The 17,667-nt window shown below is 38.7% G+C and overlaps 1 protein-coding gene across 1 annotated transcript in view; it reads right to left on the minus strand.

Moving 5' to 3' along the window:
- Positions 1 to 2,871: 2,871 nt before the first annotated feature.
- Positions 2,872 to 17,667, minus strand: part of LOC140238540 (uncharacterized) — a 73,943-nt gene continuing 59,147 nt past the window's right edge. The window contains exons 24-29 of the mRNA XM_072318443.1: positions 11,036 to 11,650; positions 9,205 to 9,440; positions 8,679 to 8,795; positions 4,712 to 4,864; positions 3,979 to 4,003; positions 2,872 to 3,188 (exon numbers count right to left, since the gene is read on the minus strand). Of these exons, the coding sequence (XP_072174544.1) occupies positions 2,872 to 3,188; positions 3,979 to 4,003; positions 4,712 to 4,864; positions 8,679 to 8,795; positions 9,205 to 9,440; positions 11,036 to 11,650 (1,463 nt within the window). The remainder of the gene's footprint in view (positions 3,189 to 3,978; positions 4,004 to 4,711; positions 4,865 to 8,678; positions 8,796 to 9,204; positions 9,441 to 11,035; positions 11,651 to 17,667) is intronic.

Below are 17,667 nucleotides of genomic sequence, written 5' to 3' on the forward strand. Positions count from 1 at the left end.
GAATTCTTTACGGCATTTAACTTCTTTGTCCTGAATTGTATTTGAAGGCCTATCTATAATATTAGCAACAAAAAAAAAGTAAGCCTTTGAAAAAACACAGACACAAACACATTAACGACATACGATTATCGTTACTGATTTAAAAAAAAAATATGAATATCCAAGAGTGGCCGTTTGTCATTTTTCGACACCAGTGTTAAAAGAACCAAAAATAGTAATAATAAATAAATCCCGGCAACGGTTCAATTCAATGCACTTATTTCCATTCTTCTTTTTCCAAAAAAAAAAAAGCACATAGCACATACTAAATCTTGAATTACATCATAAACATAGAAATTCGACTTTGGAAAAGAAAAATGATACACATAAAAAAAGAATGGATACTGGCAAAAAAGTACAAAGTTATGCTTCAATTGACAAAAAAAAAAAAAGAACTGAGAGGTCCACTAAAAAGCAAGCTTGTGTGTTGTGAACCACTCAAAGAAAAAACAAATTTATGAATTACTTCTTTGCAAACACTTACCACAGATATAATTTACGACAGAACGGAACAAAACAGGAGCAACACAAAAACATGACACGTTGACTTGCATGATGGTGTTAATTTATAGAAATTTGTATAGTGATACTATTTTGTACGCTTACTGTACGTGCATGATTCTTCACGACAACCACGCTCTTTTCAGTATGAAGTGTTACTTCATATTGTAAATAAAGGACCACAGGGGAAAGAGCTTATTTTGTGAATATCGTTGAAAGGATGATCCTCTGTTTCTTCATATGTTATAATAATATTCTAATATCTTGTATAATTTCATCTGAAAAAGGAAATGAAATAAGCAAAATCCCTTGCAAAACGTTTCAGTCTCAGTGGCATCTTCATTGCAGAGCTTTCACTATTTCGATATGCGATGGTATTACACCTGTTTAGTGTATCATATTTACTCATAACAGTATCCATATAGATAAGTTATTTACCAATAACACCTTTCTCTTTCGCTGTTAAGAGCATAGAAACTACTAAGTTAAGTTTTCCTGTGTCGAAACGAATGACACTACTTAATGTTCCCCCCCAAAAAAAAAAATCAACTTAAATCTAAAGGAAAATATATATAAGACATAATGCAATCACACTTCCAGACTGATTGTACTTATAGGGGTTAAATGTCACAACAAATAAAATGCAAACATTCATTTTCCAGAAAATTGTCGCCCGCTGATAATACAATTGTATAGAGAAAATTACTCTGATTACTTTTGTTTACAAAAGTAAAATACGATAAAAATGCAAGGTGAATAAAACTCGTAGCCTCTCAGCAAAGAGGATAATTGCAGTTTTACGCTAAAGGAAGAAAAATCGCATACCTCCATCACATTTGGCAGTTCACAAGGAAAGTCTACAGTGAAAAAAAAAACAAAAAAACAAATAGAAAATATATTCAAATTTTCTAAAACTACCCGCATTAAGCATGTTCTCGTGCATACGTATATTATTTACGCACATACTTTTTAAATGTGGTCAAATAATTTTTGTACCAAACAGTATGTCCCCCCCCAAAAAAAAATTACAGCGGGGCCCTCCGCAATGATATCTTTAAAAATAGTGAATCAATCTAAATACAAATTCAGGGTATGAAACTACAACTCATTGCCCACATCTTACAGAAAACCCCATTCGATTTGCTTCAGTGGTCAAAGAGAAATGACGAATTTTGTAGAGGATGTCGGGAATCTCTTCTGTCCAAATTCTGTCTATTATTCATACACAAGAGCGTGGAATTGCTAAAATTGGAAGAATCAGACTCATGACATGCTTTACAACAATCCACATTTCTCTGTGACCGATTAATCAAATTGAATGGGGTTTTCTGCAAAATAGAGCTGAGGTGTTATATTTCAAGACCCTGAAGTAGCACTATGACAGGTCGATCATATTGGGTGTTATCAATTCGAAAATCTAATTGTAATTTTTGGGGCGACTTACTGCAGTATGTCCCAAAAAAATTACAATCAGATTTTCGCATTGATAACACCCAATATGATTAATTCTTTTAAATGCTACTTCAGAGTCTTAAAATGTAACATTTTAGCTCTATTTTGCAGAAAACCCCATTCAATTTGGTTAAGCGGTCACAGAGAAATGTAGATTGTTGTAAAGCATGTCATGAGTCTGATTCTTCCAATTTTAGCAATTCAATGCTCTTGTGTGTGAATGATAGACAGAATTTGGAAGGAAGAGATTCCCGACATCCTCTACAAAATTCCGTATTTCTCTTTGACCACTGAAGCAAATCGAATGTTTTTTTTTTTTTTTTTTTTTTTTTTTTTTTTTGGTAAGATGTGGGCAATGAGTTACAGTTTCATACCCAGAATTTGTATTCAGATTGATGCAATATTTTTAAAGATATCATTGCGGAGGGCCCCGTTGTAATTTTCTTTGGGACATACTGTATAAGCATGTCAGTCGTCCATAATACAGTGTCATGTTATTTACTACAGTAAGAATTTCAAACAACCGCTGGACTTGAAAAAAAGAAAACAAGAAAGAAAAAATAACAAGTCGACATTAACAAGAAGTTTAAAATGAAATGTACCTATTGACTTGGAAATATCATGCATCGTAGACTAGAATCACTGCCATTCGGTTTCTGTGAGGTAGGGGTTAAATGATTAGACTTGTTAATACAGTTATTCTCTTCACAATGGAATATTAACACTATTAAGTGCCTATATAAAATGTCCTTGACGCTGCTCATTAAAGTCACACCTTACAGTAAAACTGTGGTTGAGGCGTTATGATTTACAAGTCACTGTCTGCCGCGCACGAGCTAAGAAGCCCATCAAATAAGGCTGGGATTAATCAGGACAATACTATTTTTGCTCTAATAGGTCAACACAGTCTTTTCTTTCCATCCGATTCAAAATGTCTTTCAATTGTGCCAGTGATGTCAGCTTCCCTTCTTTCTCGGCAGCGTCAATCAGTTGGATGACGCGTTCTGAACTGCTAGAGAGGCATGTAATTTTGTGGTCCATTCCCAGATAGGCTGCTAAATTTCGCCAATCAGAACACGCCGTAAGCTCCTGGGCCAAAAGCTCGTTGAGCCTCTTGCGGAGATTGAAACCAACGACTTGGTTATTGTGTTCCCGTGGTGGCGCTTTCTGACAATGGGTTTGTTGAAAACCTTTTTCTGCTGTGGAAAGAAATAAACCTATGTTGGGGTTTGTAATTATTTCAAAAGCAATAGCAATTTCCTGGTAAAATACTCTAGACACTCTAAAATACCACGTTTCATCTACTATGGCTACATGTGAATGTCTCATTCACATAAATATTATGATTAGAAAAATAAAAGGTGATGGCTGACGTTATTAAAGATTTTACTTGTCATTAGCAAACACCAAACACTACTTAAAGCTGACTCGTGGCAACTTTCAGTAAGAACTGTGAGAGAGAAAAGGTAAGAGATAAGTATCGACAATATCACACACAAAATGCAATAGGAATGATTGCTCTTAACAATTCCTACCGGCTACAGGTCTCAATGATGTTATGATATACTGGTTGTAAAAACATGAACACTGGGTTAATTCCACTCTGTAAATCAAAGAATCAACAAATGTTTGGAAATATCGCGGGACCATTAAAAACTATGATCAAAAAGAAATTTGGCATTTCACTTGTGACATCGACAACTCTTCTTCAGTCTGGCATTGTTTAACCACATAGTTCACTCTGTCAGCAGGTTCGCTTGAAGTGGAACTGCACTTAACTCGTAAGAAAAATTTTGCTTGACAGCAAGTGATGATTTTGTCCTCACTCAAAAAAAAAAATATCGATCTACACGGAACAAAAAAACAAATTGAAGACAGAAAAAAAAGTATTCCATGTGATTTTAACAAAATAAAGATGTCAACATCCATAGATACAGTGTGTCTTTCAAAATAATGAGTATACATGTATAACACCGCAATACATACCTGAATCTCGTTTCTCCATGTTGAGCTGTGAAAATAAATCGGAGTGAAAAAAAAAAGAGAGAATACCTGCCGACTGTTCGTGCACACTTCAACCATTTCATATCTTTGTTAACCTTAAGTTTAGCACATTTTTCCATGCACACTTCATTTGTCCTGAGCAAGTTTATAAATAGTTTATAGTGTTCGACATGCATTTCGCGTTCTCCAGTCAACTTGCATATATATACATGGTACCTATACTATCGGTTTGTCATTGTTGGTACCATTCATATCGCATATGTCTCAGCATGTGTTACATACAAACGTGTAGTCAACAATTATCCTGCAGTTAGTAAGGTTGAAATCGTAAATGTGGGGGGGGGGGGACGCTGTGGCATAGAGGATAAGACTCCCGACTCCTGATCGGAAGACCCGAGCTCACATCCCGCCCAGTGCCTACGTCCTTGGACAAGATGTTTTCACCCACTATGTCCCTCTCGACCCAGATGTATAAATGGGTACCTGGCAATGCTAGGGTAATAATGATAGCAGGGCCTTCTGGTAGAGCAGTGACAACACTGAAGAGGCTACCCTGGGTAAACAAGACTTTATTATTATCATTATAAATGTCAAGTTTGTTACAATTTATCGTGAGTATTTCATATACATCTTGTATAACTTTTACCAGTCTGGAAAAAAACATGTAAACTAAAATCATCCGTAAGATAGTTAAGTTTACAAAACAAACTCTCACCCATACGTAACCAGGATCGAGTATAACCTCAACTTTCTCCTCACTGTTTTGCTGACCAGCCTTCATTTGAAAATGTTGTTGTTTAATGACGTCATATAGGATGAAATCACACGGATATTTGGACCTTCGCATCAGTGTGCCGATGGAAATTGTCTACAGGATAAGAATGGAGAAACACCCAAAACATTATTACATACACTTAGTTTTCTTTTTGCACGTTGAGTAAATTTGATGCAAATGTAATACAATCATATATATATATATATATATATATATATATACACAATCTATATTTATGTTGTAACTACAGCTTGGAGTTATTTTATTTAATTCATGTTATTCATTAGTCATAGTTTTATGTCGCCGTTGTAGGTACTCATTCTGTTTTATTTTCTTTCATATCATTTTGTATGTTAATTTTATATCACTTTGCAAAATCATATAATTGCATTTTTTTTAATCTGTGCATGGACATGCTGAAGAATACACCTGATTGAAACTTTTATTGTACAAAATAGAATACAAGTGTTGAAATGAAACAAAACGGAACTTACATTCTTTTAAGCATCATTAGCTGTTGATCAGATGTTTCAGTTAATTAATCCTAAAAGTACACAGAAAATCCATTTCACATATAGTCAGCATTTTCCCCAACCATACACTTTCAACCTTCATCCCAACTGTGACACACTCAATATATACATAAAGAGAGAAAAAGAGATAGGGAGGAGGTCTCGAATAGAAATAAACACTAAGAAGCGCAAAACAGGATAAAGTCATTTAATTAACTAGAAATGTCACTACGGCGACTGGTATGCCTCCGCCATAATGCATGGTTTTCCTATAGGTCTATAGTACAATGTCTTGACAATGTGTGATGACAGATTCACATAACTGGCAAAATATTAAAATGACAGGTTTGTCACAAATGTGTTGAAAGTAACAAACGCAAACAGAAGAAAACTGACCAGAAATGAATATGATATATTAGTGGAAAAAAATGAGCACAAAAAACGGGATTTCATCAGGATTCGAACCCGAGACCTACGGATTTCTAGCCCGGTGCTATACCGACTGAGCTACAGAAAACCCTAGTTCAGTGTTCGTCCCAGATAGAGCACCGGGCTAGCGATCCGGAGGTCTCGGCTTCGAATCCCGACGGAATCCCATTTTCTTTGCTCATTTTTCCACTAATGAATTATATCTATTTTTAGTCAGCTTTCTTATGTATACGTTTGTTACTTACTCAAAAACCTGCATCACTTCGGTAATCCCTCGCATTTATCCCCAAGTTGTATTATCCTTCGGGTTTGATGTCAAGTTTAAAGGGGATGTACAGTACTGGTTGAAGTGGGGATTCATGGTTTTAACATTCCTAAGTGAGATAATGAAAAACCTCTTATGAAATATGAAAGGGCATGTAATTTTAAGAAGGATTCAACGTTTATTTGATGAAAATTGGTTTTCAAATGGCTGAGATATCCAAAAAAGTGAAAATAATAAAATACTACATGCCCCAACTTTATTAAAGGACAAGTTCACCTTCATAAACATAAGGATTGAGAGAATGTAGCAATATTAGTAGAACAAATCATTGAAAGTTTGAGGAAAATCGGACAATCCGTTCAAAAGTTATGCATTTTTGAAGTTTTTGTGCAGTAACCGCTGGATGAGAAGACTACTGCAATGTGTGAATAACTTAGATGTCACATGCGTACAACAAAATACGGAAAATATAAAGAGAATTTCACAAAATTTCATCTTTTGAAAAAAGTACACATTCCCCCGACTCGTTATCGACAAATGTTATGGGTAATATTATTCCCCCTGCCTTTAGAAAGAGGCAAGTCAAGTGCTCTTTTATTATGCGAAAAAAGTGAAAATATGTTGAATTTTCTTTACATTTTCTTTATACTGTTGTACGCATATGACTCACAAGCTGTAGTAGTCTCCTCATCCAGCGGTTCCAACACAAAAATTTTAAAAATTCATAACTTTTGCATCGATTGTCCAATTTTCCTCAAACTTTCACTGATGTGTTCTACTAATATTGTTGCATTCTCTCAATCCTTATGTTTATGGAGGTGAACTTGTCCTTTAAGATCTCTTTGTTTCACCTTGTTTTTGGATATCTCGGCCACTTTAAAACCGATTTTCATCAAATAAACTTTTGATACCCCTTAGAATTGCATGCTCTGTGACATCTCATAGAGTGGTTTCTGAATATCTCGCAAAAAGTTAAAGGCTAAATCCTCACCTCGACCAGAATTGTACACACCCTTTAAGTGTGTACATGTGTGTCACGCACTAACAAACTGCTATGGCTTCTGACCATCCAAGCATTGAGAATTTAGGGTTTCTCGGACAAACACTGGTGAGCGAAAGGGCCGGGTTCGGCCGCACCCGGCCTTCATTTCACTGCAAACAAGCAAAAGGCCAAATGCGGTACCAAAATCGGCCGCGCATTTGGCCAAGCTCTGGAGGTAGTCTCGGTCGCGGCTCGGCACGGGCTCGGCCCGGCTTTTTCTCATTGTTAACGAAAACTGGGCCAAATACGGTACCAAACTGCGACCGGCGCACTCCCAGTAATAGTCGTTTGTTTACAAGAAGGGCACCACTACGAAAAAATATCAAAAAAAGAAAAGAAAAAAGGATTGAATTAAAAGCCCGGGCCGAGCCCTTCACCGTAAACGGGGTCTAAAGCTCAGTCGGTAAAGCATCAAGCTAGCAATCCGTAGGTCTCGGGTTCGAATCCCGATGGAATCCCATTTTCTTTGCTCATTTCTCCACTAATAAACATGTTGAATGTTCATTTTCTTTAAACTAGATTTAATTAAATGAATGGCTATATCTATTGTCTAAGAGTGCTGGTATTTGGGAGTTTGAGGGTTTCTACTTGACTTTTGACTGCTGTATATGTTAACGCATTGAGTAATTTTCAAGGTATGGATAAGAAGTATAAGTTCAGTTTTGAATGCTTTTGACTGCTGTATATGTTAACGCATTGAGTAATTTTTAAGGTATGGATAACAAGTGTGAGTTCAGTTTTGAATGCTTGATTTTAGCATTTTAATCCAGCCTTTGACCCTTGACCTTTGACCCTATGACTCTATTCTCAAGAGAATCACTGTCAAGGTAGAACATGCATAAATAGGCCCTATGTACTAAGTTTCATAATACATTGAGTCACTTTTGAGATAATGGAGGAAGAAGCGAAATTTAGCCCTTTCACATTACTTTTGACCTTTGGGCACTAATCTTCCCAGAAAATCTTTAGCGGGTATTAAATGTATATATTAGATTTCAAGAAAAAAATCTGTATGAATTGCATAAATATGAGGGGAAAAGTGAAATTTTGAGGAGTTGAAGTTGACCTTTGTCCCATGACCCCAAAATTCCCTAGATAATCACTGCCAGTCAGTAAATGCATAGTTATGTACATGTACTACGTTCCATGAAGACACCTTCAACCATTTGCAAGATATGGTGAAAGAAAGTGAAATTGTGATATTTTCACTTGACTTTTGAACTTTGACCTCATGACCCCAACCTCTCACCGGAGAATCTTTATTGTTCATGTATACACTAAGTTTCAAGAAAATACTTTCAGGTATTGCACAGATATGCGAAAAACTAGTGGAAATTTTGAGCATTTGACTTTGACCTTTTGTCCTTTGACCTGCAGCATATGCACCGAAAAATTGATAGCCACGGCTTCGCCCACTCACACATCAAGTTTCATTAGGACACCTCAGACGTTTTTTTTAGTTGTGCTGTCCACAAAATTGATTATGGACAGAAGGACGGACAGACTGACGGACAGCAACCCAAAAACATAATGCCTCCGGCGACACTTCATGGCGCAGTCATAAAAATTAAAATCGGGTAAAATGTTGATGTCCCTACGTTGCAAGTGTTCATGAAAATGGAAAAAAGAAAGAGAAAAAAAAAACATGATTCCCCTTACTTTGTCTTCCGCTCCGCTCCACTCAACTTTCATGTCAAGGTTTTGCTTTTGCAACCAGTAGTCCCGTTTTGTATGGGCTCTTGTGTTTCCGAGTGTGCTCTCGTCATTTTCTATTTCCTACAAAAAAAAAAAAAAAAAAAACCACAACAACATAATTTCAGTATCAAACAACTGCCTGTATTTTGTGTCAGTAGAAACGTTTCTACCCATGTATGGGACACGAAGGAAATACTTCATGTTACAAACGATAATTCATGCCCAAAGGAAAAAAAAAGTAATATGAGAAAGAGAGTTATATCCTGACACATTAATAGAGTTTAAGTCACACACACACACACACACACACTCACACACACACATACACACACATATACACACACCACTATAAAATTTATAACACAAGCAAATATTAGGGCAAACAGACAGACAATCAAAAAGAACCGGACATACGAAAAAAAAATCACAAGAATTATTTGCGATTAGAATGTTTTGCTTCATAATGCACAGAGTTTGTAAATGACAGTACCAGTGCAACACAGCGCAAGTTGTTATAGAGATACGACGTAATCTTCGCGTCGGGGCTGTTAGCGACTGGTCTTGATTGTGGTAGGTATGATGTAATGCCGATTTCCTTCCCTTCCACGCCCTCACCGGTTACAGTGACCTTGTACCGTGTGAAGTGACCAAGATGGAGAACGAAGACATTGTCGCGTACGACACATCGTGGCAATCCGTTGGCAGCACACGGCTTTTTGCTGAATTCTACAAATCAAAGACAGGAGAGTGTTAATTTCTTATCATAATTATCTACACCTTCCACTTTGATAAAGAGAAGTTTCATTCTAAGAACAACAACAAACATATGCAATTTGTACGTTTCTTAAGTGTTTCTTGCAGTCATCTTACTGCAAACAAATGCCATATAATTTCTATACATTGTTCACCAAAAACCAAAGAAAGAATTTAAGACACATCTATTAGGAAGATTTGAAATGACGAAAGAGTTAATGCTGTTGCTTCATCTGCTCCCTCTTGTCCAAGACAAATTCCAGGACCTGGAGTTGTGTTTAGGAATGGAAGAATCAAGCGTACTCTTTTCCTCATGAACAACTTGAAGAAAACTGATACTGAATTGCATTATTTGTCTATCATGGTGACCCGATACAACAAAAGGATCCTAAGTCGCTGCCGGCTGAGCCGAGAAAATCGAGGTTGAATTTGCATCATCAAAATTGGTCACAACAAGCGGAATTCTGTTTTTGGCACAATTTTGTAGTCTAATGTTTTGTCTATCATCAGCCAAAATTTCAAAGCTAAATGATCAAAGAAAATGCAAGAAATCGTTGTTTTTCTGGGCCATGATTTTCCGACTTTCAACGGAACAGAAAACGTGTCCGAAGATTTGGATTTAGCGCCGCAGCTAGAGTCCGCCCCTAGCAACGAGGGGGTGATCTTATTGGTCAGTGAGTGGCATCCTGATTACTGATTGGTCGTGCGTAGACCGCTGGCGCTAAGCTTGAATGAACATCGTGGAGGTCGCTAGGAGCATGCCTTCTATTGTCAAGCGGTGAAAACTGTCTCGCCTCCCCTTGATCATGATAGCGTCGGAAGGAGATTTGAAGGCGTTTTTCTCGAGACTCTGATTTCCTTAACCACTTGACATGCATTAATACAATCATCGATATCTCCGCGACCGAGTACTTTCATAAGTTGTGCTATATAGTAAATTAAAGTAGAAGAGTTAGGGAATAATGTCATGCCATTTTCAGAAAATGTCCTCCCCCGACTTTCGGATCCTTTTGTTGTAGCGAAAACTGTAGAGAACTGTTCTCTCGATGGTTACCGAACGTCGTAAACCAATCGGCGATCAATCGCTGGTACATGGTGTCATTCTATCATCGAGGAACTGCTGATTATTATGGCTGATCATTTTATGATTCGTCATCAGTTTTTGGCAACGGGTTTGTGACGGAGAGAAACATTTTCTCCAATCATTACTGTGTCAATATTTGCGGTTTTATTGCTGCCGGGGATCGGCACGTGGTTTTCGCTTACAATGTATAAGATTTCCATTTAAGACTAAAGAATGTGTTGGTTTTTTTTTTACTTTTGGATAAAAAAGAGAAAGTAAATAAATAAAATAAAACAAAAAAGCAAAGAAAGGAACACAACCTTTTGCACGTTTTTAGTAGGTAATTGCCATATCAAATTATAATATACGGACATCATAATAACTTTAACAGACGAAAAAATTCCAGAATTAAAAGAGCAGACCTATATTGCTTAGTTTTAGGCTATATCAGGCTACCACATTGTATATATGACGGAACGTCTGAATTAAGCGACAGATACAGTACCTTTTGACTGCTTTTCATCTTCACAAACGTAGAGATGACCTTGCGCTTTCCCAATGTCGCTGATGATAGCGCAATGTGGGATAGTCAGTGTCACCTGCTTCTGAAACTCCAGACCTGACGGTAGACACTCCACGAGCGGTCCAGCGTCAAGTTCATCCTCTCCCAGCGGCAGAACCTCATCGTCTCCAAAGACCAAAGACACCGTAATTTTCTCCGTTTTCTGGCGCGGCAGTGCTCCCTCCGGAATCTCAAGGACGACGTCCAAACCTTCAAGCTCGATAGTCCCGCCCGAGTATCCGATGACCTCAGTGCGAGTAGACTGTAATGTACTCTGCGGATGGAAGTTAGACTCCTTGGACGGCGTCTCAGCAGGTTCAGTTCGATCGACATTTTTCGTAGGTGATTTCGAAGATTCGTTGCCGTCTTTGGTATCGGAGGGTGCAGTAGGGTTGATGTTCTCCACACCTTGCGACGGGTTCACACTCTGCTGGTCATTTTTATTCTTCCCTTGAGTACGACCGTCAGACGAACTACGCTTCTGTGGTGTTTTGTCTGCTGCTGTCTCATGAGGATCTTGATTCGATTTGTTAGAGGTCTTCTCTGAAGTCTTTTCGCCTGTCAAACGAATATAAATTTTATTTTTATAGGATATTACCTTTATTATACACATTATATGTAAGATCTAAATAGATCCTTGCCATTTTGATTGGTTGTTTGATATCGATTAATTGTCCCATTTAACTACATGTATTAAGTCATTATTCGCGCAGTCGTGCCTCCCCTTAAGCGGGGTTCCCACTATCAAGATTGGCGCCACGATTGAAATCGTGGTCTTAATCGTGAAGCAATCGTGGTAATCTTATTTGATCGTATCAGATTGTAGCAGATCTCGAGGTCAATCGTGGCAAGCGCATTAATCGTAGAAAATTTTGGACGATTTAAAAATTAACACGATTAATTTTTAATCTTGATCATCGCATCAGATTGTCTTGGATCGTATCAAAACGCATGCAAATCTTATCTGATTGTGCTCCGTAAGCGTGTTGATCGGGATAGACGTTTTCACTTTCCTTCTGCTTATTTTTTTTTTATATTTGTCCTTATTTTACTCTCAAATCGTATATATTTTGTATTCCGCGAGGTTGAATAAGGGAAGGGTAGCACAATGAACTATAACATAACAACACCACTGAAACATCAACCAGAAGCAGAATGTTTCACATACCCCACAAATTAACTTTTGTGACTTTTGAAGAGTGACCATTGTCGTGGATGTAAGGTCACTCGTGCATGACTATAAAGATCATTGTTTTTATTTCTCTTCTTTCTCTAAAACAACAACATAAATATCACTGTCATTATTTTTCATTAAAAAAGTTAGTCGAGAAGTGTAGCAATACCCCTGCGAAATACTTTTGCTTGAGACCTTTTTGGTTACAAATTGACATTATTTTAAGGAAGCTACCTGTCTGTTGTGTGTGTATGTCGGTTTTGTTAAACACTGTGAAATAAAACAATGAATCAAGCCCAGCCAACCAAACTTTCAATACCCCATGAGATAATGATATTTTGAAATAAAAGCATTATGATTATGCGAATATGTAATCAAACACACAAGCCATGTTTTCAGTTTGGCCAACTTTCTGAAATTGAGCGCATATAGCACATATAATTTATTATGTTAGCATTCAAAAAGATCCCATCCTATTTTTTTTTTAGCTTCAATTTCATATTTTCTTCACGTGTTTCAAAGGAAGGTGAAAATATTTATTTTGTCTTGATCTTTTTTATTTTCTTTTTTTTTGTGAGCATGTAAATTCAATAATCTATTAATTTCTTTAGGTTAAATTAGAGGATGGACTATCTTAGGTTGTGTCTGGCCCATGTGATGCTTTCTCTTTGATGACAATGTAATCGTTATTCACAATACTGCAAAGGTCACGTTGTCAACATCCTCAATCTGTCAACCCTTGCCATCATAGGTGGTTGTGGATAGTAAGCCTAATCACTCTGCAGAAGTTAAGGAAACAATGAAATCCATTGTTAGTCGGACTATCTATTCCCATACGGGTCCAATCGCACCTTAAATGGGGGTCGCTTTTGATCCCGATCGTGGAAGATATCGTGTCTATCTCAGCAGCCCGCATTGGTTCGAGGAATTCATATTGGAACGTATCAGAACGTACAGTTGTAGCTGCACCCACCAAATCGGGGATCCCGATTGTAATGATTGTGGTAGATCGGAACCAATCATGGACTCAATCAGGACAATCCTATCGGATCGTATGTAAACGGCAGACTAGTCGTGACAGATCGTATTGCTTGAAATAGACCAATCGCGACCATTCGTATTCAAGCGAACCAAGACGTACACTGTATTGCCTCGCATAACCTCGTATCCAAACGTGAAATTTTAGACGAGTTCATCGAAATTTCCACTATCAGTTACGAATGCCAGATCGTACGATAGTGGGAACCCCGCTTATCGTGCAATCTTGGATCTATGGGATTTAATGTTCCATTGCACGCACGCCGAGAGCCAACCACACGACTACATAAAACGCTTGCGTTTGCAGTCTGCATGCGATCACGCATATATTGACGGACAGCGTGCGTGCTAGCGTCTAGTCCTCAGCACTCTCATGATCTCAGACCTCAAGACATTCTCTCTTGTTTCTATAATCATCAAACATCACATGACGAAGAACTATTTTTAGGAGTTATGATATATTATGATGAAGAATAATGAATTTCATTCGTGCAACAGAAGAAATATTTCATCACAGTGAAATTATAATTTTTTTTTTATTTCCACATCTCAATAAAAAAAAAATAAAAAAATAAAAAAAATAAACATTTCACTGTGATGAAATATTTCTTCTGTTGCACGAATGAAATTCATTAAACGAGGTGCAGCGGATTTTAATTCATTTTTTACCTCATTGATTATGCTGTTCATTGAACTCATTAACATTTATTAATTTCTTCGCATTGCGCTCGAGTAGAACAGACGTGTTTTTTTTTTCCGAGAGCACGCTGTAGCACGCTGTAGATTGGACAATTTTGAACAATGCCGTATGAGCTGAGAAGCGGGAACATGACACAAGAGACCCGGCCAGCGTCCCACAAGTTAAGGTTTATGGAGACCCAGACTGAGCAAGCAGCCTCGGAGTTCGAAAGTTTTGTCAGGAAGGGCATTTCAGATATTCGTGAAATGCTTACGGGTTTTGAGGAGGCTCTAGAATTTCAGAGTAGACGCACTACTGTATTAGAACAGAAAGTTGAGCCACTGGAGAAGAAAAGTGAGCAATTTGGACAGTCGCATGCAGTGGCGTACCGTGGGTCAAGACATTTGGGGGGGGGGGCACCTCATGGCAGCAACATCAGAATTGCATAACGGTACAATTAAAAGCGAGCGAGCGGAGCGAGCGAGCTTGAAAATTTGGACATTTTACAGTCCCCAAACTGCCGTTTGTAGCTATATTATATATATATATTTTTTTTTTCTTTTTTCTTTGGAAATTAAGGTAGTTGCACCGGGCGCAACTGCTGGCAATTACTGACAGCAACATCAGGAGAATGGCATAACGATTAAATGCGAGCGAGCGAAGCGAGCGAGCTTGAAAATTTTGACATTTTACAGTCCCCAAAATCCTTCCTTAATTGCCGTTTGTAGCTATATTTTTTCGCTTTGGAAATTAAGGGGAGGGGGTGCACCAGGCGCAACTGCTGGCAATTACTGACAGCAACATCAGGAGAATGGCATAACGATTAAATGCGAGCGAGCTTGAAAATTTTGACATTTTACAGTCCCAAAACTGCCGTTTGTAGCTATATTTTTTCGCTTTGGAAATTCAGGGGGGGGGGGGCGCACCGGGCGCAACTGCTGGCAATTACTGGCAGTAACATCAGGAGAATGGCACACAACGGTTAAAATGCGAGCGAGCGAAGCGAGCGAGCTTGAAAATTTTGACATTTTACAGTCCCAAAACTGCCGTTTGTAGCTATATTTTTTCGCTTTGAAATTAAGGGGAGGGGGCGCACCGGGCGCAACTGCTGGCAATTACTGACAGCACCATCAGGAGAATGGCATAACGATTAAATGCGAGCGACCGAAGCGAGCGAGCTTGAAAATTTTGACATTTTACAGTCCCCAAATTGCCGTTTGTAGCTCTGTTTTTTCGCTTTGGAAATATGGGGAGGGGGCGCACCAAGCGCAACTGCTGGCAATTACTGACAGCAACATCAGGAGAATGGCATAACGATTGAATGCGAGCGAGCTTGAAAATTTTGACATTTTACAGTCCCAAAACTGCCGTTTGTAGCTACATTTTTTCGCTTTGGAAATTCAGGGGGGGGGGGGGCGCACCGGGCGCAACTGCTGGCAATTACTGGCAGTAACATGAGGAGAATGGCATATAACGCTTAAATGCGAGCGAGCGAAGCGAGCGAGCTTGAAAATGTTGACATTTTACAGTCCAAAAATTGTCGTTTGTAGCTACATTGTCGCTTTGGAGGGAGGGGGCGCCCAGTGCACCCCCTGGATCCGCCAGTGGTAGTCAAGGGTGTCGGTTTATGTTCATGATTGGGGAGGTATGACCAGCGAGGGGGCGTCGAAGTGACCAAGCGGGAGAAGGATGTCCAAAATCTGCACTTTATATAGAGCATCCCCTAATTGTTTGTGTTTGTGAGTGTGTGTGTTTCATATATATGGAAAAGTTAGGAAGTAGCCAAGGTCAAGTCTTATTATTGGCAATGCAAGGCATTTTGATATAGACTAGTATGTAAAGCAACACTGCAAAATCAATGATCTAGCTTTGATAGCAAATGTGTACAACCTACATCACATTGCGCAACATTGCAGCGACTCTTTTTGCCGTTCCGATGTTCTGACTACACTGCGCACATCCTGCTTATATTCAAAATGCCAACCACAAATCAAGCTGAATCACAATCTTTTGTCGTCTCCGGGCTTTTTGAACAATGTTTCACTATATATACCTCTTTAATTATGGTTAAAAGAAATCTTAGAAAAATATCTTTTTTCTTGATCAACCTTTCATGTCGATTTCAAAAGCAGCGTACTAACCCTTGAATTACCATTTTGGTAGTGTTTTTTTTTTCTTTTTTCCCCTTTCTTTTTTCTTTTTTTTTTACCAGCGGATTGGGGGGTGGGGGGCAACGGCGTAAATCCGTACTGAGGAGTGGGGGGGTTGACTGGCGATAGTCACCATCACCACGATTACAAGCCCATAACCGGACAGGCGCAGCCCTGGGGGGGGGGGGGGGGGGAAGCTTGCCCCCCCCCCCCCCACACACACACACACTTTACAGGGATCAAATGTCCCACTCTTTTCCATGCAAAGTGGGAGGGAAGTGGCAGCAAAAATATGACGACTTTTTGTTCTTGTTTATGTTTTTTTGTTTTTCCTTGTCAGTCAGACCTTAAAAGTATGAAGACTTTTTTATTGTTGTTTCTCTTGTCTTTTGATGTTCTTTCTTCTTGACTGACAGGCGATTTTGCCCCCCCCCCCCCCTTTCAAAAACGTAGCGCAGCCCTGAATAATACCCAAATAAATTCAATAAAATGCTAATAAGGATATCCATTTCTTGAATAACGTAGTAGATAGTTTCCTGTAGCTATTAATAAATTGTATTCTTCAATTTTCTTGATTTAAGTCAGTAAAGCAATCATCACAGAGGCATCGTTCCGTTTTAATGATGGGGGTAGGGGAAGGACTTTGAGTTTGAATATCTGTGTGAGGGAGCGGAGCGGCCTAGCGGGGGGAGGGTGTGGGAGGGGGGTATCCCCCTCCCACACGAAGAAAATTTGGCATTTTCAGACCTCAAATTCAGCGATCTGGTGCACACTTTTGGTGAAATTTTGGATTTTTTCCTATAAAAAACAAGTAAGAAAAAGAAATATTCATAGATAATTGAATGACTACATCGTGGTATTTCAGCTCTTGCTCCGCCTGTGCGACATCACTGTGAAGGCCTAAATAGTGGGGCCTATCACCGGCGTAGCCAGGATTTGATCTTAGGGGGAGCGATAAGATGCGAAGGAGCGATGCGAGGAGGGGGGAGGGTGTGGGAGGGGGGTTTCCCCCTCCCACAGTGAGAACTTTTTGCATAATGATGTTGTAAATGATACAATTTGATTCATTTTCTTTTTTTTGCGTGTTCTATCGACTTGAAACAGTCCAACATGTTTAAGGTAGCAGTACATTTTATGAAGATTATTATTGAACAATTTTGCCTGTAAAATGGTATCATTTAGAGAAACTTCTTGTCGTAATTCTTACACTGAAGACCATGAACGCGATCATGAATTTTGACATTGTACAGTCCAAAAGCGGCCGTTTGTAGCTATTTTTTTTTTTTTTTTTTTTCGCTTTGGAAATTAAGGGGGCGCACCGGGCGCATTTGCTGGCAATTTAATACTGGCAGCAACATCAGGAGAATGACATAACGATTAAATGCGAGCGAGCGAAGCGAGCGAGCTTGAAAATTGTGACACTTTACAGTCCCAAAACTGCCGTTTGTAGCTACATTTTTTCGCTTTGAAAATTAAGGGGGGGGGGCACCGGGCGCAACTCCTGGCAATTACCCGGCAGCAACATCAGGAGAAT

This window comes from Diadema setosum, chromosome 15 (genome assembly GCF_964275005.1).
Source record: "Diadema setosum chromosome 15, eeDiaSeto1, whole genome shotgun sequence".
NCBI classification, from domain to species: Eukaryota; Metazoa; Echinodermata; class Echinoidea; order Diadematoida; family Diadematidae; genus Diadema; species Diadema setosum.